The 25,884-nt window shown below is 55.9% G+C and overlaps 1 protein-coding gene across 1 annotated transcript; it reads right to left on the bottom strand.

Moving 5' to 3' along the window:
• Window positions 1–1,969: 1,969 nt before the first annotated feature.
• LOC119093256 (acid phosphatase type 7-like) lies at window positions 1,970–25,107 on the bottom strand. Its single transcript, XM_037216181.1, is given in 11 exon segments — window positions 1,970–3,195; window positions 3,842–3,979; window positions 16,631–16,802; window positions 17,561–17,703; window positions 18,075–18,252; window positions 18,946–19,119; window positions 19,506–19,603; window positions 19,605–19,639; window positions 19,890–20,081; window positions 24,293–24,422; window positions 24,993–25,107. Coding segments are annotated over 10 exon segments (1,320 nt in total). The 5' UTR covers window positions 24,393–24,422; window positions 24,993–25,107; the 3' UTR covers window positions 1,970–3,105.
• Between the last annotated feature and the right edge of the window lie 777 nt (window positions 25,108–25,884).

Genomic DNA, 25,884 nt, shown 5'->3' with positions numbered 1-25,884 from the left:
CCCTCCATGGACGATCAATGAGAGCTTGTTGCGGTGACCGTATCGAACCGTCTTACCAAGATATTCTGTGTGATTTACACCAGCCGTAACCCCCCAAACAAAGCTTTAGTTTCGTATGGGCTTGGAATAGGGAGTCATTCTTCTCTGAAGCAATACTATGCCCGGAATTTGGGGATGAATAACGTTTTAGGGAAGGTAAGATTAACACTGTAGGTTAAGCTCAACGCCCCCCCCCCCCGCAAAGGATTTTAGAAAATAACAGTTACAGTTACAGTTAGTAACATTTATAAAGTGACCCTTGGCAGTTACGGTCTGAATTCAGGTTACCCGACCCCTTCCTTTTCCCCAGGCCAGGCCATTTTTCAGGTTGAGGAGCATCAGCTGGTGAAACACATCAGAACGCCGAAGGCCGAACCACGTTCAAATCTGGCATCGCCGCGCAGCGCACCGACATCTTTGACTGTACAGCGTAGGTCATACCAAGCAACGGATATTGCGGATACGGTGCAGTACGCGGACGACACGCAGGTTTTGGTGAGTGGGAGGCCCGGTGACATTGGTAGGCTGATCACATCCATGGAGCAACATCCTTCACACCTGTCCAAATGGTTTGCCAAAAACGGAATGAAAATTAACGACAGAAACACAGCTCATAGTCCTCGGCACACGTCAAAATCTTCGGAACCTGCCACCGACTAGCATCGAATTTATGGGCGCCACTGTGGTCAGCTCTTCTTCCGTTCGAAACTTGGGCGTTGTATTTGACCAGTGAATGACGTCTACTGCGTACACTGATGACGTCGTGCGACGATGCACTGGCGTTCTTATCGGCCTCAGCCACAGCCGGCACAGTCTGCCTCAGGCCACACTCATTACTCTAGTCCAGGGTCTAGTCATCTCAGTAATCCGTTACTGCAACTGTGTGTACGGAACATGTAACACTACTCAAACATCACGACTGCAGAAGCTGCTGAACTTCGCGGCACAATTCATCTCTGGGCGTCGGAAATATGATCATGCGAGCGATGTTTTACTAGATCTCGAGTGGGTGTCTGCTGACAACATGCTCTTATATCATACACTGACACTTCTGAAACGTATGCTGGCAAGATCCCAGCCGGAGTCGCTATGTGATCACCTTATCCATAGACGTCATGTTCACCATCGCACAACGAGGCAGGATATGTTACATGTGCCGGTGATCAGATCTGAATTGGGAAGGCGGCGTTTTGCTTACTGCACCGTGACCGCCTACGACGCACTACAGCAGAATATCCGCGAGCTGAGCCTTCCACAATTCAATTGCGAGTTGCGTAGTTATATCCTGCAGCGGCAGATCAATAACGGATAGCGACACCTACTTCAAATGACTTAAGCGAATGTGAGTGCGTTCTGCGTATGTGTGCCTACGTGTGTACGTGTTTGCGCGAGCCTCCCTGATCTACGGTGTTTTATTTCCATGACACGGGCTCTGTAAAAGCCACATTCTAATTGGAGTGAGCTTGACGTGTTATAAATAAATAAATAGATATGAAATGAAACATTGCGCAAAGTGATGGAAAACAAGGATAATGGAAAATCGGTCACACTTTCAAGAGGAGCGTGACGTGATCTGACGTAAGGTCCTCTCACTGCGATGTACGGACATCGTTGTTCGGCCAAATAGACAGCGCGGCAACAGCCTGCTATCCAGACGGAAGGAACAAACCCACATCACCAATGTTGTCGGCGAAAAGGTGGATAGGGCTCTCCGGGCACCGCGAGCGAGCAACTGCATCAGTTACGTCACTTGCGGTTGGACTTGGTGTCGTCACCGCCCCTTGTTCCACGAGAGCACGGCTGCACGGGTTGTGTGACAGCTCAGGGGGTCCTTGCCGACGCAGGCTCCCATGCCAGGGTACCCCTAGTGCTGGGGCTATGAACGATCACCGAGACCAATGTTTGTTTGCTGATATACAACATACTGATATGATATACTGCATGTTTATTGATATACGTGCATGCTGGGATTAATGGTCACCTTTGCAAAACACAAAGTGCAACACATGTGAGCACTTTATGTACTATATGTACGCTAATCGGCTGTGTCATCGTTCAGGTAAGTAGTTCGGCCACCGCGCCAACCGATGACACCTTCACAGCGGTTTGCATGCAGAGTAAACCAATATATCTGGCGAAGAACAAGCCAGGCGACTTCTTTCCTATCCGTTACTCCAGTCGCCTCGCACATTTTAAATTGGTGCATGACAAGAACAAACTGGCCGAGTCGGCGCATACGACGGAGAACAAGCGGAGACGACTGTGTAACAGCACACATGCACCACTGTGCAACACACATGTGGTGCAGCGGGCCGTTCAGCGCGTCCGTTGCTTCAGGAGCAAACTCGGAACTCCCACGCTTGTTCCAGTCTACAGCGTACCACCTATACATACACGCATTCTAATAAAATGTCGACTGATGACACAAAAAGACCGTAGTTCAGTCTCATCAACTACGATCATTGTCCATAAGCTCACAAATTTGTGCAAGTAGTCACATCCAGTTTGCGACACGATTTTAGGCTACATGAGATAAAGAAAAAATCTCGTTAGGTCTTAGAGCATGCGCCCATATCGCGCCGAACTGGCCTCCACCTTTCGCAGTAGTCGCATGTGTGGGACATTTATTTTGGACGGCCTACACCCGTTATTTTCACCATTAACCCGGAGAGACGCATGTCCTGCTACAACCCTCATGCACAGTCAACATCCGTATAAGCCGAATCCCGCGGGATTAATGACACAGCCTGTTCACAGACAAAATACGCGATCAGCCCGGTGATAAAACACGAGATTTAAACATCGGTAAACACACTGCATGGGAGATCGAGTACAAGGGTATGGTACATATGGCCTATGCACGTTGCTTCAACTCTTGACCAGAGCCTACGGCTAAAATAGATCATTATACGAGGTCCTTCAATAGATTGATGCTTCCGTCGGGTACACGTGCTGCGAGTTCAGTACACTGTGGCAATCAGAAAACAGGGAGGCCAAGACGTGCAGGCTGGCCTTCCCTGATCGTCCCCGTAGCCGGCCTCTCCACGGAGCAGAGGAGCAGCGCCACTACAGATACCCTCGCTCTGTTTTGCGCAGCTGGCTGAATGGCTTGTGGGCTTCCTTCCGGATCCACAGGCTGTCGATCACAGCGCCATCCTGCGGGCGCGCCGGGAACACTGCTTTAAAAAGGGTCACCAGGGCCCGGGCGACCTTCCTCTGCATATTTGGTCGGCGCTGGAACCCACGGTATGTGCAACAGCGGAAGTGTTTGCGCGCTTAGCTTCATCAGACCAATCAAGACATCCGCAGCAGATGAGATGCATGCTAGGTGGAACTAAATGTGCACTGGGTCAAACAAACAAGCGTTGAGAGCCTATCAACCGACGCATTCGCCTAAACTGGGGAATTTACGACTACGACTAGCCCTTATTCAACACTTTTTCACTGACATACACTTTTTACCACCCTTAGACCACCTTTAAAGCACTTTCTTGAAAACCACTAAAGCATCCAACCAACCCACCAACCCACTCGCCAGATAAACTGAAAAGCCCCTCAACATAGCAGCCAAAATGCAAGAAACAGGAGGTAATTTGACCATCACGTACATTAAATTATCACTGGCCCACCAAACAGCATATATGTACCAGCTGCAGCGGAGACTCGGTTAGAAAAGAGCGTGTGAGCCACAACCAATCAGCTATCAAGACTAGCACGGCCCTACGACATTCATCTGCACTTTTATGGCCCGATCAGAGCCGCGACCAGCTCAGTTCGGGCCGTCTGGCCTCCTCAGGCTCACCTTGTCGTCGGACACCTGCTCGATGAAGAGGTGGGAGCCGTTGGCCACAGTCAGGCGGGTGTAGCCGTAGTCGGAACTGCGCACGGCGCTCCAGTAAGGCAGCGTCTTGTTGAAGAAGTCGTGCCGCTCCTTGCAGCCCTGCACCGAAGACCGGACACAGTGGGGGTCACTATCGGCCGCTCCGGCCATCAGCCGAGGACAGGGCGGGCGCGACGGGCGCGGACGGGGCAGATGCAAGGATTGGGGCTTAATGTGACCGATTTGTCGTCCCACAGGTGTCGTGAGCACATCCGACGCCTCAGACAGCACATTTGATGCCTAAGCCAGCACATCCGATGCCTCAGCCAGCACATTTGATGCCCTAGCCAGCACACCCGATGTCTGAGCCAGCACACCCTGACAACTCAGCCAGCACATTTGATGCCTCAGCCAGCACACTCGATGCATCAGCCAGCACACTCGATGTCTAAGCCAGCACATCCGATGCCTCAGCCAGCACGCCCTGATAATTCAGCCAGCAAACTCGATGCCTCAGTGACTTTGACCATGCGCGAAGTGTTTTCGGCCATCTCGGTGGCGCGGTTGGTTAATGCGCGTGTAAGGCTGGTGGCAGGTCTGTAGTTCAAGTCTGTCCTCGGTAAGTCTGGCATCAAGGCATCAAGTCCTCGACCATCTTCTACCTAGGAAGTGACAGCAGCTGGGGGTAATCGCGCTAACGCGGGATTAACGGCCACCAGCCCACGGCTGTGGGTTCCCGAACATGGTCTGAATTTAAATAGACCCTTCGGTACGTTGGCATTTCCCGGGGGTACGGCCTCACTCCATGTCACCTCACTCCGTGTCGCAGTCCCCCTGATTCACAGGCTTGAGGAGTCAGGACAGTCCCGACACCAGGGTGGTCCCAGCGTGTGTACAAGTGCCACCTGTGCAACATGAGCGCAAGCGGATGAACCGTCCCGCAAGGGTGACAAACCGTACTGAATCCTCCGTTGAGCGCGTATGTAACGAACAGTGTGACCGCGTTCATCGGATAGGAAAACCCCGGTGGAACTAAAAAAACAAAACATAAAAAAGTACCCGATTCTCATTGAGCCGCCTTTCCGGCCACCACAAAATGCTCCGCAATGAATGCCAGTCCAGTTTGATTGAAATTTAACGTTAAAAAAACTGGCCGGAGCTGTGTTGCTGACACCCGATCTGTTCCCCTTGCACCGAAGGCTACGCGGCCAAGTTTACGCTACACTGGAATGTTTTCAACAATGCATTCTTATAGAAATCAGATTCTGCAGTCTCATATGGTCTTATTGAGTTATTCAGTCTGTCGAAGAACTACTTCGGCCGTAGATGGATGACAGCACCGCAATAAACGCTAACACATTGTGAACGAAAATAGGTTATTATAGCATTAAACAAAACAAAACGATGTAAAAACTCAGCCAAATTCTGCAGAAGTAAAATACACAGTGGAAATTATTGAAGAAATGGAGAAACTGGCCCTTAAATCCAAAACGGAAATGTCTTACCCCGATTGTGTGGGTGAGCATAACTTGCAACATGAAAAGATAGAAGAAAATAGTGTAAGAAAAACGACCAAAGAAAAAATACTGCAAACTTTCGTTGAACTAAGAAAAAAGCCAGAACTGTTACTTCTTGCGAAGCTGATGAGTAATGTCCTTCTCGCCCACACTCCTGCCGCTCTCAGCGAGCGCCGGTGATTTCAGCTCGTGTCGGTAAGCCGGCTCGAGTTTGGTGGGGCGTTCGTTCGAGAACGCCACTGAGAGAACGTAGGAGCCCCACACACCACGCCCGGGTTACCGGGTCGGCTCGCAGCACAGCGGCCACCAAGCCCCGCCAGCCGGACCACCGAGCCCCGCCAGCCGGACCATCGAGCCCCGCCAGCCGGACCACCGGGCGCCGCCAGCTGGACCACCAAGCCCCGCCAGCCGGACCACCGAGCCCCGCCAGCCGAACCACCGAGCCCCGCCAGCCGAACCACCGAGCCCCGCCAGCTGGACCACCAAGCCCCGCCAGCCGGACCACCGAGCCCCGCCAGCCGAACCACCGAGCCCCGCCAGCTGGACCGCCGAGCCCCGCCAGCTGGACCACCGAGCCCCGCCAGCCGTGCCGGCCCTCAGCCCCGCCCACAGGCGGCGTCGGCGAACCACACGGTTTCCGAACCACCATTTGTGTCAAAAGGCCATGACGTAATAAAGGGCACCCCACACCTGCTGTAACTACTTGGCGACGCCGCACACAGTCGAGCGTGACTAACACGCTACACGAGCCGGCAAGGGCAGCGGCCATATCGGCGACAGCGGCCGGGCACGGCCCGGACAGCGAGACAAAGGCGTCCCTCACTGGCGGCAGTGCATGCGGTGGTCCTGAACATCAGGGTCGGGGTCGCAGCCCAGACGGTAGGGGGCGGCTCCCACTTAATGATGCATGATCGTGGAAACGGAGCCGGCGGCAGCGGCGGGGTCGGCGCGGCGCTTCAGTCGATACCGGGCGCGCGCGATCCGTCGCGGACGGCAGCGACGCCGCTGACGCCAGACCGCAGTCCGCGGACCACAACGAGGCCGTTGACGGCACTGACAACAAGACACCGAAGCCCGCCCGGTCGGCGCTGTCCATCCACAGTGACGGCGGAGTTCGTGTCTCCCGTGCAAGGTGCGCTTGCGAGTGACGCGGTGGCAGTGCGGCCGCACGCCCAGACTGAGCCTGCCGCAGAAGTGGGCGGGCTCTAGCTGGACGAGACTCCACCCCACCGTCACCTGACAGCTCCAGCAGGACGAGACTCCACCCCACCGTCACCTGACAGCTCCAGCTGGACGAGACTCCACCCCACCGTCACCTGACAGCTCCAGCTGGACGAGACTCCACCCCATCGTCACCTGACAGCTCCAGCAGGACGAGACTCCACCCCACCGTCACCTGACAGCTCCAGCTGGACGAGACTCCACCCCATCGTCACCTGACAGCTCCAGCAGGACGAGACTCCACCCCATCGTCACCTGACAGCTCCAGCTGGACGAGACTCCACCCCATCGTCACCTGACAGTTCCAGCAGGACGAGACTCCACCCCATCGTCACCTGACAGCTCCAGCTGGACGAGACTCCACCCCCCACCGTCACCTGACAGCTCCAGCTGGACGAGACTCCACCCCATCGTCACCTGACAGCTCCAGCTGGACGAGACTCCACCCCATCGTCACCTGACAGCTCCAGCAGGACGAGACTCCACCCCACCGTCACCTGACAGCTCCAGCAGGACGAGACTCCACTCCATCGTCACCTGACAGCTCCAGCAGGACGAGACTCCACCCCATCGTCACCTGACAGCTCCAGCTGGACGAGACCCCACCCCATCGTCACCTGACAGCTCCAGCAGGACGAGACTCCACCCCATCGTCACCTGACAGCCCCAGCTGGACGAGACCCCACCCCATCGTCACCTGACTACTTAGCTACTCGGCACCGTGTGCGTCCAGTACAAACAGGACGAGCAGCGGCGCCAGGAGGCCGAGCGCGACCAGGCGCCGGCGCTCCCACGACACGGGCTGACAAACCCCGGACCGTTTGGCCGGCATCTGACCACCACACCACGGGCCGAACAGCAGCTGTGGCTGTTTGAGCAGAAGCTGACCGCACCGTGAACTCAGCCAGTGCCGCGCACTTTTTCGCTGTTGGCTTATCGACGACACACTTGACACCAGGACAGTAATGCGGTCGGACTTCCTCCAGCCCAGCGCGCGTCTGAACTGACGCTAGTGAGCACGGTCGGCACCACAGCGCCGCATTGGCCTGGCCTCGTCATGTTCCTGCGATGTACCGCAAGCTGCAAGCACGCGTTGATCCTAATCCTGATCGTGCTGGTGATCGTGAACACAATCATGTTGCTCAGCACGCGTAAACGTGAGTAGTCGGGCCCAGCGGGCACAGTCGCTCCCGCGAAACTGTTCCGACAAAGAAACAGTAACTGACTGACGTAGAACTAGGGTTTGCAAACTGATTGTGTTCAAATTCCATGCCATACCTAGAGAAACCACGTCCGGTAATCCTGGCATGTCGAGGGCAGCACAGGCCGTGCCAAGTGACGGACAAATGAAACCGCGTTGTCGTGACTAATGGCATTAAAGGCAAGAGAGCCTAGTCAGCTACTGGCGTCGCCCCTTTGACGACGAACGGACCTCCCACCAGCTGCGCGATTTTTAACAATGAAATTAGTGCTGTGTAGACTGTCGGACAATGTAACCTCACTAACACCGTCCTGCGCCGCCTCGCCGCAGACCACCGCTTCCGCGCGGCCCGGCCACGGTCGGCGGCGCGGCGGCCGACACCGCCCCACCCCCCTCCTCCTGCGCCCCCACCGACTCCAGCGGCCCGGCGCGCGCCACCGGCCGTGCTCGTGCTCTCGTACGAGGGCGCCGGCGGCGCGGCGGCGTCCGAGTTGCTGAACCTGCTGCCGGCCGTGTCACACCACCACCAGCCGCTGGTGCCGCTGGACGACGAGGGCCGGCACAGCGGCGTCCAGCCGCTGGCGGCCGGTCCGCTCGCCGACGGCCTCCGCCTGCTGGATGACACGTTGCGCTGCAATCTGAGCGCCAACGCTGCGCGCCTCCACCAACCACACCTGTGGCGCCAGCATGCCTTCCGCACCGTGTTCCGCAGTCACTGCGTGCCGGCCAACGTGTCGGTGGCGGCGTGTCTAGAGCGGGTGTGCCGCGCCGCCGACACCGTGTCGGTGCACGTGGTGCGCGCCTTCTTCCACGACGTGCGGTCGTTGGTGACGCGCTGGCGCGGCCGGCTCAAGGTGTTGGTCGTGCAGCGAGACCCGCGCGCCGTGCTCGCCAGCCGGCGGCGGCGCGGCGCCGGTCCGCCGCTCAAGACGGAGCGCGACTGGCAGCACGCAGCACGCGCCCTCTGCTCGCGTATGCTGCAGGACGTAGAGCTGAGCGACGAGCACGAGACGGTCGAGCCCGGCTTCCACCGCGTGCTGCTGTACGAACACCTGGTCGAGGTGAGTGGCGCCGGCATGACGGCGGAGGTGGCCGAGGACCGACAGACGAGCTGCATCCTCACGTGTGTTTGTCGTTTGAATCCCGACGCTGATGATTCCCGCGCTCGTCCCGACCGGGAGAAAACCGCCACGGCTCGTCTGCCATGTCACCGTTCAGTTCAGTCGCTGTGCATCGATCTGCAGCCTCCGTCCAGCGCGTGTTAGAGCCGGTTCGCGTCTCGTCTGCCTGACAAACTTGAGCAGTCGGCTCTCGCCCCACAGCCACTGCTCGTGCTGTCTCACGCCGATGAGCCGCTCCGCCACGTTCCGCACCTTGCGCGTCTGCCTGCCCCGCCAGCCCCCCGTCCTCTGTTGCAGCACCCGGCGGAGGTGGGCCACATGCTGTATGACTTCCTGGGCCTGAACGTGAGCGAGGCCCGACTGCACGACGTGCTGCGCCAGGCGAGGCTGGAGCCGGCCGCGCCGGGCCGCGCCGCCGCCTGGAAGGCCGAGGTCACCGAGCCGCTGCTCCGCTCCGCTGACCAGGGCTGCCAGCACTTCTACGACGCCAGCATGTACGAGGCGGTGCGGGACGCCCGGGACCTGCTGCCCGACGTGGCCCTGCACGGCGGCATACCGCAGCTGGGCAGCGACGTGCTATGAGGACGGCGCGCCGCTGCCCCAGGGTGACACGGCGAACGCCGCTTGGTGCTGGCCCGCCGTGCCGAGGCACGTGGGTGTGGGCCAGCCGCGTCCTGGCAGATTACTGAGCGTGGCAGTCGCAGTCGACAGTCGGACCTCCGCAGAGGCCCCGGGCCCTGTTGGGCGCCAGAACCCCGCCGAATGACGGCACCCGCCGCCAGGGCCATGTTTCGATGTGTTGACGTGCACCCTGCACAACTGCTGCCGGTGAACGGGGCCGGTCTGCGGCAACGCCTTCACCGCACCCCCTCCCCCTCCCACCCTCGTGTCATGACGAGCAGTACGCACGCGCGACCCGCGTGCAGCACAGCTGGGCTGCTGGTCGAGCAGTACGCACGCGCGACCCGCGTGCACCACACACACAGTGCGTGCAGTACAGCTGGGCTGCTGGTCATGCTGTCGATTACACCGCCCGGCCGCCAGTACTCTCCGCGTTTGGTGTCGAGTGTTGACTGACCCCAGGGCCCAGGGCAACCTGTTCCCACCTCGGCGGAGGACTGAACACTGCGCACTGGTGCCGCGGCCCAGGCGCTACTTTCCAGCATTGACATAGCGATTGCCCTCTGAAGCACACTGGCCAATGCTTGGTGAAGTTCGCGGGCGCGAGCATTGCTCCGACGGTGCACGTAAGTACGAGAGCGGGCACATGTGAACACTGCGATATATCTGTAAATACAAGAGCGGGCAAATGTGAACACTGGGATATCTGTAAACTACGAGAGCGGGCAAATGTGAACACTGGGATATCTGTAAATGTGAAATGCCCATCGTGAGTGCATTGACATTTTTTTCATGACTACGTTCGAACCAATAACTCGGTCTCGCGTTCTCGGGCTCTCGCGCTCTCTCGTCCGCGCCGTGACTGTCAGCTAAACACGTGACTGTCAGCTTAACATAATCAGAATTAACAACATTGGGACCTTTTCGTGACATCAGGCACCCAATAAAGATATCCTAAGCAATAACCTTTCATCGACCAATTCTAGGGAGACGAAGAGCCTGACAACGTACATGTGACAGCCAGGGAATTCGTCTCACAAAGGACCGCCTGACAAAATACAAATGAACTCCCTAGCTGGGCACGAAAGAAAAAACGGCACCGTCTTTCGTAGCAGATTTTAAACACAGCGAGTGATAATACGAATGGAAACGTGCCATAACTGATCTGGCTGAGAAGAACCATACACAGGCCAACCATACAAGAACCATATACATTTCCTGGTCCCTTGAGTTTGCCCTGCCATAGGAAAACAGGCCGTTTCGGTTCATTTACATCTAAGCTCCGTAACGAAACACCCGACCTAATTAAAATCCCGCACGTCCAGAAATTCCACCACCAGAGCGTACCGAGTGATGGCGGTTGTCGGCGCTTCTGAAGAAGACTCCATAAAAAACGACCACTCTCACCGACCCAACGAGTCCTAATTTCCAGCAGTTGTCCGTCACAGCGGGCGTGACATGAGTGCAAAGTCTCACGGACTGTCAACAAGCATATGCCGCCACCTCCGTCCCCATCGCACCTCCCCACAGCCGCCGTTCAGCGGCGCTGTCGCCAGGGCACCAACCCAGCACGACGCGCGCGATGGCCGCTCCACAGCGCTGCCTGCACGAGGCGGGCCGCCCCCTGTCAAACCCAGGCACCGTGCTGGCCCGGTCCGGTTGGCCAGACACGGGGCGTGCTGCGGCCCGGCTTGGCACGCGTCGCCGGGTGGCCAGACTCCCACGGCCGCCGCCCGGACACGGCGCCGTGGCGGCGGCACGTGGCCGCTCAGGGCGCCCCCGACGGCGGGCGCCGCCAGGCCGGGGAGACAGCGTGCCGCCTCCACCGTTTGGAGGGGAACATGCTGTTGTCGAGAGGTGCTTGGTGCGGGTCCAGGGACGGGTGCGCTGTTTGGTCCGACGGGCACCGAAAAATCAGCTGGTGCTTCTGTTGTACAGGGTCTACTTGTACCGGGACAGCCGTATCATAGCAATGTGCGGTACGTAAATAAAGCCTTCTGCAGTCTTGAGTGGGAAAAAAGACAGACGCGATATTATACGATAAACCAGAGGAGCACAGCTTTGGTGGCCGAGTTATCAAGGTTACCAAGGTTAGAGGGAGCCTGGATAGTTTGAGTTATCAACTATTCCAAATATCACCGAAATGTGGAAGCCGATGTACACCACACATAAACTTCATTGCTGACCCTAGGTCAATGAAATGTTAATTCGATTGCTGTGTTGCCTAAAAAAACATCACAGATATAGATGAATTTGTCAAACACTCCGTGGTTGCATCAGATTGAGCTAAACCGATTGATTCTCTAGAAACTGCCTTCGCTGAATCCATGACATGACTGGCCTGCTGTGAGCCAATCACCTTATAAGGTAAATCCTACGAACCGCGTGACAATTTCCAGACATTCGTTTAGCTTTTTGGAAGGTGAAGTTTTTACACGCTCCGTCAACATGTAGCTATTTACTTGCATTTAACTACGTAAGTTGTAAGTTGTTAGCGCACTTGCGAAGAGCATTATTCACATAGATAATACAGTAGTAATAGCCTTACTCATTCGAGAAAAAAAACCGGAATGAAGATGTGGATGGGTTGATATTTTCCCACATGCCTTTATCGAGGCATAACCGCGTCATACGTCTTCCATGGACTTTTTTCTTGTCAGCATACGTCACTGACCTTAAATGTGTCGAAACAATAATTGTTCCGATAAAAGCATGTTGCCGAAATATCAAACCATCCGCATCTCCATTCCGCTGTTTTTTTCTCCCAGGAATAAAGCTATTACTACTGTCTTATCTAGGTATTAAACAACTATGCAATGGCTGCCCCGTGTTCTACAATTTTCGTCATTTCGAGCTAGATCTTTCACAGTTCTGTATGTCATGCTATCAACACACGCTCGGCTGGGGGCGGGGGTCAATTTGATCCCCGCGGGAGGGCTTTCCGGAATGATTTCCGAACGGCGCAGCATAGCCGTGCCCAATTTTGCATAGATGTAGACAACTGAATATTGGACCATTTAGTATCAAAACTTAAGACGTGCCTTGTAAGGATACTGACCTACAAAAGGTCAAAGTAGGTCCATGGATTCAGCGAAGACGATATCTAGGGAATCGTTCAAGCTGATGCAACGACGGAGTGTTAGACGAAGCCATATATATATATATATATATATATATATATATATATATATATATATATATATGATAGTCTCCTTGACAAAAAAGCAATCGATTTAACAAACGTCATTGATCTAGGGTCAGGAATAACGGTCAGACCAAGGTCAAAACTAGCCTGTTTTATTTCTCTAGTGCTTGCTGAATGGGGTAGTTCCTGGTGTTTATTTTGAATGTATTGGTAACAGGAACCGCATTACAATCTTCCATGCACTTTTTTAAGGCCAGCATATGCCACTGACTCAAAATGACTCAAGTCAACAACTTGATTTTAGGAACATACTGCCTACCTTTCTCCTTGACGCTCATTGCAATGCAAATATACAAGCAGTATGATTTTGGACACTATGACGTCCAAAACGTCACAAAAGGTCACTGAATTCAAATAAACACTAGTGACATTGTCCATGAAACAGGCATATGGGTTCACGGTGGTTGCATGAGAAGGCTTGGGAGCCTTTTAACACCAATCTGGAGTCTGACCGTGTTTGACCTTATTTCACCCGAAGGTCACGACCTAGAAGCCTCAAATTGTGACACATGTGAGTTCACGCACAGACTAACACACCCTGTGAATTTGGTATCTCTGGCCTACTTACTTTCTAAGATCTCAGGGGGTCGAACTGGCCCCCACACGAGCAAAAGGTATTCAACCGGCCGTCCCGGCGCGCATTAGGTAACAGCAAGACACCTTTTATGGTGCGTTATTAGCGAAGCGGTAGCACAAGTAAAAGTTGTCAGTTTTTACGCAAACGAAGGCAATGGCCAGCAGTGGTAAAAAAGCAGTGGCCATCTATGGGCATTTGAAGGCTTCAGCTTGCTCGACCTGCGAACTCATTTTTAATAACTGTAGTGCTCCCACGTGGACAGCGACAGAGGCCCGGCCAGCCAGCGACGGAACTCACGTTAACAGCGACAGGAGCCTCGGCCACCCAGCGACGGAGCCCACGTGAACAGCCAAGGACATGAGAGACCATGGCACGAGGCGCGTATCAATAGAGCAGGCGGCTTAATTCACACGAGCGCGGCCAGTGACGTCATCCATCAACAGCGCGGCCACGGCGATGAGTGTCGCGTTCTCGGAATGGGGGGGGGGGGGGGGCGTGGCGACCGGCCATCGCCGACCCCAGCTATGGTGCGGCGTCGAACCGTGACGACATCGTGCACCGGGACAGACGTGACGGTCGTGGTCCGTTAACGATGGACGTTGAAATGTGCAGGCTCGGCCGCAGTTCGCCACGGCCTAACGCTGCACCTTAAGTGATGTTAAAGTGTCTGCGCATGCTGGTGCCTATTGTGTACTGCACAGTGTACATGAATTTAAGCAAAGAATGAGGTCACAGTGCATGGTGAATGGTGACCTGCAAAACCATTTGGTCAAACTTTGCCACCACGCCGTCTTGAAATATTTCGTGAATTTAGGGGCTTGGTCCGAGATGTTTAATTCGGATGGCCTGCACAGATAGTTTTTTTTTTTTAGTTTAGAGTCATGTCATGCCAAGCCACGTGTCCTGAACCCACGACACAAGACGGACCGGTCGGCTTCATCGGACAGTTCTGTCCCCGGCCTTTTTCGACACAGGACTGTGGAGGATTCCGTAGGCCGTGCAAAACCGCAGCACGACCGTCCTGGCTGTGTCGGAAAGGTGTGGGGGAGGCGGTGACGTGTGTCCAAGAGGTGGCTCCACTTTGGCTGGTTGCCAGCTGATCTTTTGACATCACTTGGTCACACAGTGTGCCCTTTCTCGGCGTCCTACCCAGCGCCCCTGGACTGAGAGCAGAGCGCTCTTCTGCATTAGGATGGTGCTATAGATAATTTCGGTATCACCTCGAGCCTGAACAACCGTTCAAACACCTCTTCCACACCTCAAACACTGTGTTCCATTCGGCGTTCAAATCGCCCATTACTCTCAAGCGGTTATCAAATTTCCACCGGGGGGTGGTCATCGACGCAACATCCGTGGGACCCAAAGTGAGCCGGCCAGATCGCACAAGAGAACAGCACTACACAGTTGCATTAAGTGCTTATAGGGCCCTGGGCAAGTTGATGGGCTGAATAGGTACTCTGGTGATCCAGCCATCCCCATTGTATGCTGGGTCACTCCTTTCGAAATACGAGCTGCCGAAAACATAGACAGGGCGTTTGATGGCAAGAAAACATGACAATCACATAAGAAAAGCAGACCTGGAAAAAACCGCCTACTTCGCGATTCTGCCCAAATAGCGTATCTTGTATCTATCTTCAATCCCAAGACAACACAATCTCGATGTTGCCATCTTGGACTGCACAGAAGTGAGGTTACGCAACAAAAGGAAGTCAGGCGAAAATTGTGCGACTCGAGCTCGGCTACCCTGCCGTAGTGTCCGGTGCCGTGCCGGCTGAGCTAGTGAGCCGGTCCACAGTCGACCGGGCCGGAGACGCCCGGCACCGGGCCGGTCACGAGCTCGGCTACCCTGCCGTAGTGTCCGGTGCCGTGCCGGCTGAGCTAGTGAGCCGGTCCACAGTCGACCGGGCCGGAGACGCCCGGCACCGGGCCGGTCACGAGCTCGGCTACCCTGCCGTAGTGTCCGGTGCCGTGCCGGCTGAGCTAGTGAGCCGGTCCACAGTCGACCGGGCCAGAGACGCCCGGCACCGGGCCGGTCACGAGCTCAGCTACTCTGACGCGTCACCAGCGGCGCACGTGGCGGCGGGACGACCCGCGGCGGCACGGCGGCGGCGGCGGCGCAAGGGACGTCGCTGTACACAGCACGTCGCGGCACGAGTCAGCTGGACACGCTCATCGGAGCACCGTGCCACGGGGCAAGCCTCGCATCCAGCCTCAGGCGGACGAATTTTAAGGAGACAGCGTCATTTTCGTTGGGTTTTGAACGCAGACAGCAGACACGTTGCAATGCACCGTCAACCCAGACGGGTCGCAGTCTGCAGCCGGTTCCGGGTCTCTTTGCTGAGCCGGAAGGTCAGTTTACCCTTGAGCTGTTACACATCGACCCAACATCGCACGTCACGTGACCGGCACCGACGGTGCCGTGACGCTGTGGAACGCTGCCGGGCGGCGAGCCAAGGCGCACTGCCCTAGAAGGCGACTTGATCAAAAACAAAAGAGACAATCCCAAATCTTTCCGAAGAAATGTTCGGGAGGTAGAACAGTTTGTGTCATGTTTTCGGGAGGTAATCGAATAGCACCGGGAAAACTGCGAAGCCTTTTACAAGTCAGTTTTCAAAATAAAGGCCAAAGCAATGTTCAAAATAAAGGCCAAAGCCACCTTGGGCCCCATCCTAACTTTCAGCTTCCAGCCTCTGGTTCAATTGCAGACACAATGGCTACTGACAGAGAGCGTTAGCCAGATGAGTTGATACAAACAACGGTAAACTTATAATTACTGTAAATACAAGTGTCAGTTTACCGTCATTTTTTACCGAAGCAATTAGCCTTAAGCTGAGACTGTTGGTATCGTCCAATAGCTGACGTTCATTAGTTGGCCATGAGAAGATGGCATTGTTCTTACAAACGTTCTGGGTTGATGAATAAAACAACAGGTGCGACGCCTTGTCCACGACACAAGAACACTGTCGAAGTGGCTCCAGCAAATACTGGGCCGGGAGCCAGACTTAAAGTCAAGCACCTTACACTGTCCTGCAACATGAAAAGCTTCCACTAGCTGGGCTCACTTGGTTAGGAGGAACCAATGACAGACAACGGAGCAATAAATCAGCATGGAACCGGGTCAGAGAGGGAACTCCTTCAGCAAACAACACCTGTCAGCAACTGTCTTAATCCCTTAACTGAGGACAGCAATCCATAAAAGGCGAGCCTCGCCCGAGCAGCAAAACCAATGGCCCACTCAACGTGATGGTCCCGGCCTCGCCCACGTGGCCAAGTGCGGCCGCTCAGGCCGCCGAGGCCGCGTCACTCACCGCCGAGCCGGTGGTGACGTGCACCGGCGCACCGGGGTTCAGATACGGGTCGGCCGCCGTGCCGTTCAACACCGTGTAGTTGTAGACGGGCCAGAGCCGCTCGTACGAGTGCTCGTGCGCCCAGACGGCCAGGTCGACGCCGTACTGCATCAGCAGCTCCTCCACGCCGAACCTGGCGGAGGCGGCGGGCGCCGTCAGCGGCGCCGTCAGCGGGCGGCATCAGCGGGCGGCGCCAGCGGGCGGCGCCAGCGGGCGGCATCAGCGGGCGGCATCAGCGGGCGGCGCCAGCGGGCGGTGTCAGCGGGCGGCGCACGGTCGGGTGCAGCTGACGGAGCACGACGGCCGGTGCCGGGATGTCATGGCCCAGTGTGCGTCATGCCAGCTGGTAAATCATCCTCCTGCAGGTGATCTCGTTCGTGATAGCCAGAGCCCGGGATGTCGGCTGTTCGCAATGCACAGCGATGTCTGTTGCCTGGTGCAATGCGCTAGGTTTAAACACGGAATCTCGATCGGAGAAACGCCAGAAACAGCCGATTTCCGACAAAAGCTCAAAAGAATAAGCCATAGATTCTTCCGACAGTGTCTCGGATAAACACAGCCTTCCAGAGCGTGACCACCGCAAGGGCCAGCAGCGAGAGCGCTGCCGTCGGCACGTCCGGCTGGTACATACGCGCGGGCCAGCAGCGAGAGCGCTGCCGTCGGCGCGTCCGGCCGGTACATACGCGCGGGCCAGCAGCGAGAGCGCTGCCGTCGGCGCGTCCGGCCGGTACATACACGCGGGCCAGCAGCGAGAGCGCTGCCGTCGGCACGTCCGGCTGGTACATACGCGCGGGCCACCAGCGAGAGCGCTGCCGTCGGCGCGTCCGGCCGGTACATACACGCGGGCCAGCAGCGAGAGCGCTGCCGTCGGCGCGTCCGGCCGGTACATACACGCGCAGCAGTGGCAGGCCGACGCGGAGCGCGTCCGCCTGGCGCGTGCAGTCGTCCTTGTCCGTGTTAGAGCAGTACATCGGCCGGTGTCCGAAGAGCACGATCCAGGGCCGGAGGGCGCGGCTGGCCGGCCGGCTCGCCTTCTGCGGCCGCCGCCAGGGGGCGTCCCGTCAGCGGCGGACGGGGGGAAGAGGGCGGAAGGGGGGGGGGGGGGGGGGGGGGTCACCGCGAGCGGACGGCCGGCGCGCGAGCTGGTGTTGGAAGCAGGCAGTCGCACGCCGACAAAAACACGGCAAACGAAGATCAACTCGTCGTGCCGTAAGTCTAAAGCGACTGGGGGATGGATATTCGAAGACAATGCTAGGTATGGTGGCTGAGTCCCGTGCAACGTACCGTAGTAATGTAAAAAACTACATCCAGTCCAGAGAATGGACCCCACCTTTCCTGAACACCGAAGGAACAGATTGCAAACCACACTGTAACTGCAATGTGAGGAACAGATTGCAAATGTTACCTCCAGGTCCTTCTTCAGCCACTTGAACTGGTTGGCCACCATCTTCATTCCGTAGTTGAGGAAGTAGTAGTACTCCGATGACACAGAGACGAAGTGAACCGGGCCCATGTCGAAGCTGTAGAACATACCGTCACCGGACCCAGGCATGGTGAAGCGGTTCTTGTAGTTGGAGAAGTTGCTGGAACAACAGGATGGGTGTTCAGATGCGAAACACAGCAAAGTGGGGTCTTCATGAGAACGTTATTCAAATATGGCTTGTAACACGAACATGGACAACAGGAGGGGAACACAGGTGGAAGGCGTGCTAGTCGCTACATCCGGTGCTAGCTGCCAACGTCGGTAGCCGACGGTTCGGCGGCTGTCCGAGCCAGACGCCAGGACGCCAGACACCAGGACACTCACTGCACACGTGGCTCGACGACGCCGCGACAGACCAGGCAGCGCGCGCACTACACCCGCCTACCACTGACGGCATGTTGGGCTGACGCTGCGCACCGCATGACATCCGGCTGGACCTGCCGGCGCTCGAGGGTGCGCGGCGCGCGCACACTGCACCTGCCTACCATTGACGGCATGTTGGGTTAACGCTGCGCACTGCATGACATCCGCCCGGGCCTGCCGGCGCTCGAGGGTGCGCTACGCACTGCATCTGCCGAAGTTTCTACTGCCCGACAGTGCACCACTCCCTGCATCCACCCGTCGTTTTCAACACGAGACGGCGTGCTTCCAACGGCATCTGCACGTGGTTTTCAAGCCTACTACACCAGACAGCGCACTGCTCACTACGTCCAGCCGTGGTTTTCAGCGCCAGACAGCGCACTACTCACTACATCCAGCCGTGGTTTTCAGCGCCAGACAGCGCACTACTCACTACTTCTGCTCGTGGTTGCCGGGGCAGGTCATGTAGGGCAGGTAGCCGGCCAGTGGCTGCAGCTGCCGCATGAACTCGTCGCCCACCTCGCCGTTGTCCGTGTCCATGTCGTAGGCGAAGTCGCCGACGTGCAGCACGGCGTCGTACAGGCCCTGCTGCGCCTCACGCTGCAGTCTGCGGTGCAGACGAGTCAGCTCCTGGCACGCGTACGGCGCACAGGACACGCTCACGTGAGGTACACATGTCCGAGCTCGCGAAGGAGTGAGAAAACCGGATGCCTTGAGAAATGTCCAACCGCATTGCAACACTCTAAAACTGACAACAAAATATTGAGCTTACGGGGACGGGTCTGTCTGTTTGGAGTCAGGTGACCAACAGCGGGTGCATTCCCTGCCCCGACGCGCCAGGCCTGGACAGTGGGCACTGCCCGACAGGGGACGACGGATCGGGTAACTGCCCGACCGGGGATCACTACGCTCGGGTCAAGGGTCAACCTCGGTGCCCCGCCAGTCCAAGAGTCAGCGACGTGCGCCGGGGCGGGCAGACTCGGGGCCACTGACCTGGGCAGTGACTGGGCGTTCAGTGAACCGAGGTCGCCGTAGACGGCCAGGCGCGGGCTCCACGCTACGCCGGCCTTCATCGAGGTGAAGGTGAACACCCTCCGACCAGCCGGCGTCGCTGCCGACCTGATACACTGCGGGACAGAGCCGCTTGAAGTAAGCTGCCGGGCCGCACTTAACGGGCAACGGCAGTGTCACTGACGCTGGCTAGGGCGATATTCGAGTCCTTGTTGCGACACAAAGGACCGCCTGGTTAACCGACCGATCGACGAACATATACAAACCCATCTATTACCACATTCAGTACTACACAGCACAGCTGGTGACGCCAGAGCCCCTGGCAGCCACCATCGCCGGCAGTGACGTCACACCCGGGGCACTCACCGTATCTGGTGCCGGGCTTCAGCGGGCCCATGCTGACCCGGTGCACGTACTGGGCGCGCTTCAGCACGCCGCCGTCTGTGAAGAGGCTCGCATTGCCCACCACCTGCGTGTGCAGCCGCGACTCGCCGAAGTACGCCTCCGAGGCCACCAGCTCACCCGTGTTCCACGTGACCACCATGTGAGACGGGTCCTCTGGAATGGCAGGCAGCGCTCACCGCCTACGCTCCAGGCACGTGCCACAGTGTCTTCGGCGCGGCGGCATGTTGGGGGCGCTAGGCTCTTTCTACGCATCGGTTATCGGTGTTTCCTTTCAGCAAACGGGCGACGTTCTTAATTTAATATGCACACTAAGCAGCAATGCTGACACAAATATACAGTTAGACCAAGTGATTACACACTAGGCTGGGCCAAAGTGGTCAAGATCCACATTTTCTTAGCAAATGAACACTTTCCTGTGCCAGTTGGCATACTTTCCACTATCGAACATTTCAACCATAACTGACTGTGTTTACCCCATGTTCAAAACGTAGGAGTCAGTGACAAACTTCCAGCACTTGGCCCCTTTTCACAGTATTTTCGTTATTCTGTACCAACATTTACACCCTCCCTTTCTCGGTTACGCACGAGTTTAGGTCAACTAGTCCATCGATACCAATTGTAACGGTCGGGGCTCAGCTGAGCAGTTCCGGCGGCCACGGGGAGTGTGTGATCAGCTGAACAGTTCCGGCGGGCACGGGGAGTGTGTGATCAGCTGAGCAATTCCGGCGGGCAGGGGAGTGTGTGATCAGCTGAGCAATTCCGGCGGGCACGGGGAGTGTGTGATCAGCTGAGCAGTTCCGGCGGGCACGGGGAGTGTGTGATCAGCTGAACAGCTTCGGCGGGCGGGAGAGTGTGTGATCAGCTGAGCAGTTCTGGCGGGCAGGGGAGTGTGTGATCGGCTGAGCAGTTCCGGCGGGCACGGGGAGTGTGTGATCAGCTGAACAGCTTCGGCGGGCAGGGGAGTGTGTGATCAGCTGAGCAGTTCTGGCGGGCAGGGGAGTGTGTGATCGGCTGAGCAGTTCCGGCGGGCAAAGGGCGTGTGTGATCAGCTGAGCAGTTCCGGCGGGCAGGGGAGTGTGTGATCAGCTGGGCAGTTCCGGCGGGCACGGGGGAGTGTGTGATCAGTTGAGCAGTTCTGGCGGGCAGGGGAGTGTGTGATCAGCTGAGCAGTTCCGGCGGACACGGGGAGTGTGATCAGCTGAGCAGTTCCGGCGGGCACGGGGAGTGTGTGATCAGCTGAGCAATTCCGGCGGGCACGGGGAGTGTGTGATCAGCTGAGCAGTTCCGGCGGGCACGGGGAGTGTGTGATCAGCTGAGCAGTTCCGGCGGCCACGGGGAGTGTGTGATCAGCTGAGCAGTTCCGGCGGGCACGGGGAGTGTGTGATCAGCTGAGCAGTTCCGGCGGGCACGGGGAGTGTGTGATCAGCTGAGCAGTTCCGGCGGGCACGGGGAGTGTGTGATCAGCTGAGCAGTTCCGGCTGGCACGGGGAGTGTGTGATCAGCTGAGCAATTCCGGCGGGCACGGGGAGTGTGTGATCAGCTGAGCAGTTCCGGCGGGCAGGGGAGTGTGTGATCAGCTGAGCAATTCCGGCGGGCACGGGGAGTGTGTGATCAGCTGAGCAGCTCCGGCGGGCAGGGGAGTGTGTGATCAGCTGAGCAATTGCGGCGGGCACGGTGAGTGTGTGATCAGCTGAGCAGTTCCGGCGGGCACGGGGAGTGTGTGATCAGCTGAACAGCTTCGGCGGGCAGGGGAGTGTGTGATCAGCTGAGCAGTTCTGGCGGGCAGGGGAGTGTGTGATCGGCTGAGCAGTTCCGGCGGGCAAAGGGCGTGTGTGATCAGCTGAGCAGTTCCGGCGGGCAGGGGAGTGTGTGATCAGCTGGGCAGTTCCGGCGGGCACGGGGAGTGTGTGATCAGTTGAGCAGTTCAGGCGGGCAGGGGAGTGTGCGATCAGCTGAGCAGTTCCGGCGAACATGGGGAGTGTGTGATCAGCTGACCAGTTCCGGCGGGCACGGGGAGTGTGTGATCAGCTGAGCAATTCCGGCGGGCACGAGGAGTGTGTGATCAGCTGAGCAGTTCCGGGCGGGCAGGGGAGTGTGTGATCAGCTGAGCATTTCCGGCGGGCACGGGGAGTGTGTGATCAGCTGAGCAGTTCCGGCGGGCACGGGGAGTGTGTGATCAGCTGAACAGCTTCGGCGGGCAGGGGAGGTGTGTGATCAGCTGAGCAGTTCTGGCGGGCAGGGGAGTGTGTGATCGGCTGAGCAGTTCCGGCGGGCAAAGGGCGTGTGTGATCAGCTGAGCAGTTCCGGCGGGCAGGGGAGTGTGTGGTCAGCTGAGCAATTCCGGCGGGCACGGGGAGTGTGTGATCAGTTGAGCAGTTCAGGCGGGCAGGGGAGTGTGTGATCAGCTGAGCAATTCCGGCGGGCACGGGGAGTGTGTGATCAGCTGAGCAGGTCCGGCGGGCAGGGGGGTGTGTGATCAGCTGAGCAATTCCGGCGGGCACGGGGAGTGTGTGATCAGCTGAGCAGTTCCGGCGAGCACGGGGAGTGTGTGATCAGCTGAACAGCTTCGGCGGGCAGGGGAGTGTGTGATCAGCTGAGCAGTTCTGGCGGGCAGGGGAGTGTGTGATCGGCTGAGCAGTTCCGGCGGGCAAAGGGCGTGTGTGATCATCTGAGCAGTTCCGGCGGGGCAGGGGAGTGTGTGATCAGCTGGGCAGTTCCGGCGGGCACGGGGAGTGTGTGATCAGCTGAGGCAGTTTCCAGCGGGCACGGGGAGTGTGTGATCAGCTGAACAGCTTCGGCGGGCAGGGGAGTGTGTGATCAGCTGAGCAGTTCTGGCGGGCAGGGGAGTGTGTGATCGGCTGAGCAGTTCCGGCGGGCAAAGGGCGTGTGTGATCAGCTGAGCAGTTCCGGCGGCAGGGGAGTGTGTGGTCAGCTGGGCAGTTCCGGCGGGGCACGGGGAGTGTGTGATCAGTTGAGCAGTTCAGGCGGGCAGGGGAGTGTGTGATCAGCTGAGCAGTTCCGGCGGACACGGGGAGTGTGTGATCAGCTGAGCAGTTCCGGCGGGCACGGGGAGTGCGCGCACCGCGGGGTGTTAGCGGATGGCGGCCGGAGGGTGCGGGTTGCAGTGCGGTTTGCTGAGATTGGAGATTGGTTGGTGTTTGGAATAATGACAAGAAATTTTCGAAGACCGATGTTGACTTTGAACGAGTGAAAACGAAGACGAACGCGAGCACAACACAATCTTACCAGCACCAATATCTCACTCTTTGTTCACATCAAAGCATGTGCTGTATGCAGCCTGTTAACCTAGCCATACACTGGCTTCGGCATCTTGAGTTTACCAACGGATGCGCTGCACCATTCATTCCCGTTTTTCATAGTTTGTACACCAAACTCTAGCAGTACACCAAAATATTGATAGTGCCCAATGGGTGTTCTGGTCCCATTTGTGCTCTCTTGCACAGGTGCATGGCATACACATACATAACGTACCGAGATCTGGCTTGGTTCGTGCAAGGGATGCCTTCATACAACTGAAATGCATCAGCACAATGATAAAATTCTGCACTTCACAGTGCTAAACCATTATCTTTGTGATCCTGGTGACTCTTGATTTGACTACCCAGGGCAAGTTCATGTTTTCAACATAATTTTAAAGGCCAAGAAGTGTTGTTTTCAGTGTCACTATCTCTTCAACATAGTTTGGAGTGAAACTTATGATCCAAAGGTGTGTTCAAAGCTAGACTTACAATAGCAGGTCTCCTAAGCATGAAGACATGTCAGGTAAGTAAGGCCTGTGCTTGCATGGCTGGAACAACTTGCTGCTCTTCACTGCACCCAATTGACACAAAATGCCCAGCTGCCTGTTCACATCTTCCAAATTACAGTTCCGGCTGGTGCCGTGGAGACTTTTTTGTGGTGCTGGCTATAACAAATGAACCATTTTCTTACATTCCTTCCTTATTTCAACATTCACTGCTACTCTCCACATGGAGCATTTTGTTTCAATGTACATAAAAAAAATCTATCAGCTTTTTCACCGGGCTAAGCTGCCAATGCTGTTGCTTCAGAAGGTTGTACATTTAGATGAGCACTGTGCATACCACATTTTGTGTGGATGGCATACATGAGGGCAGAGGACAGTCCCCAAAGCAAAGAACAGCACATGGACCCAGGACCAATGGTGGTGAAATTCAGTAGCAATGTCACTGATCCCAAATTCTTAGAATTTAGCATCCTTCTTTCAGCTTTCAAGCACTCCTGAGCTATTAAATTGGTAACAGACCATAGTAGCATGACAGGATGGACAAGTAGTGAATACAAACACCAGCCATGCAGCCACAAATACTAAAGCATATACCAACCTCCATATGAGAGATGTATCTGTTCTGGTTGGTACTTGTCCGTTGCTTCACACAGACACAGCATTGCCAAAAAGAGACATCTTAGCTTGAGGGGAAGCATTCTGATGCCTAATTTCTTCAAAACAGCTGTCTGAAAAATAAGGTACGAATTAACAGACATCATGTTATTAGCTCCATCAGGTGTTGCCAAAGATGTGGAAGCCGCAATGGGCTTCTAAATTACTTGCCAAGAAGGGGTAAATTGATAAAGCTAAGAAAAATCTTGACCATACACTTCAGGCCAACCTTAATCTAATTAATCAAAGTCAGAGAACAGAAGCATTGACTGTATCATTTAGAGGCAAGCCTTTTAATAATGTAGCTTATATATCAACCATTGAAATTTAAGCAGAACCTTAAGGAATGGGCATGCCATGGATTTGAAGAAATATAACAACAGGAAATAGTGGTTATTGTCAACAAAGTAGAAGCTGGAGCTGGGAAACTAACACTACCAGGGACATAATCCTAAATGTGTGTTGTCTACATCTGTATGCAAGCAACCTTGCTTTGCGCAGTCTTAATCTGCTCTGAGGATGAAGCGACGTTTGAACCAAACCCATAAATTAGGTAGTACACCTCACCGTTAATCAACGTTCGCGAACCGTCTGAATACGAAAACAGAATGCAGTCATTGAATTTATCACATGTTAATACTAACCGTTGAGCACACACCGGTACAATGTTCTTTGTCCCAACACAACAACCCCGACCCAGTACCCGCCAGCCCTGTCACTGGTCCGTCACGGGCCAGCTTTGCTGCGATAAGGCGGGTTTCACAGGCGATTCTCTTTGGTTACGTCGATCAGGTGCATTGCAGCGATATTTTGTAAGGGTTTTGTTAAAAACGTGTTATAAAAAATCTGATGTTTGGAATCTACATGCATTTAACATCGGGATCAACCTGATGAAACGTAGGAACGTTTCAAAATGTTTTGGACGGCAAGCTCGGGGTGTACTTCAGGAACTTTTTCTGGAAAGCAGCCCGATGAATGGGGAAGGGGGAATGCAGATGGAGGCTGTTATTGCTCTTTCAAATGTAATGACTGCTAGTCTAGATATGCATCTAGAGCTGTTTCTCACCGTTGCACACTCTTGCCTATTCGACTCATCTATACCATTCGGCAAATAAGGCTATCCATCTTCCCAGGATAATTCATCGAATTCCCATGTTGTCTTTTCTGGGGAGGCGAAATTCCACGAGCGGGTAGGCATTTTGGGTCATTGAGGAGGCGTCTGCCTCCACAGGGTAAGTGCCAATATACGGCCTGGATATACGCTAGTGAGAATTTTGATATTGGATCGATGGCTCATAGCCGGACAGATTTTTCATGCACCTTGATTTCGCGGGCTGGTTTCCAAAAGATGGGACTTGCCGCAGCATTTGAGGCGGAAACGAATTAGGAAGCTTGAAACTGCCAAAAACAATGTAACAAAAGCCGTACAACAGGAGGCTCTCCTTTGAAAACCAACCCACAGAATGAATGCCCTTCCGTCATATGTTATTTATCTGAGCCCTGCTCCCGTACGCCGTCGGCGGCCACTGTCCTGGC

This window comes from Pollicipes pollicipes, unplaced genomic scaffold, assembly GCF_011947565.3.
Source record: "Pollicipes pollicipes isolate AB1234 unplaced genomic scaffold, Ppol_2.1 Scaffold_4002;HRSCAF=4701_pilon_pilon_pilon, whole genome shotgun sequence".
NCBI classification, from domain to species: Eukaryota; Metazoa; Arthropoda; class Thecostraca; order Pollicipedomorpha; family Pollicipedidae; genus Pollicipes; species Pollicipes pollicipes.
This window is presented reverse-complemented; position numbering and strand designations above follow the sequence as displayed.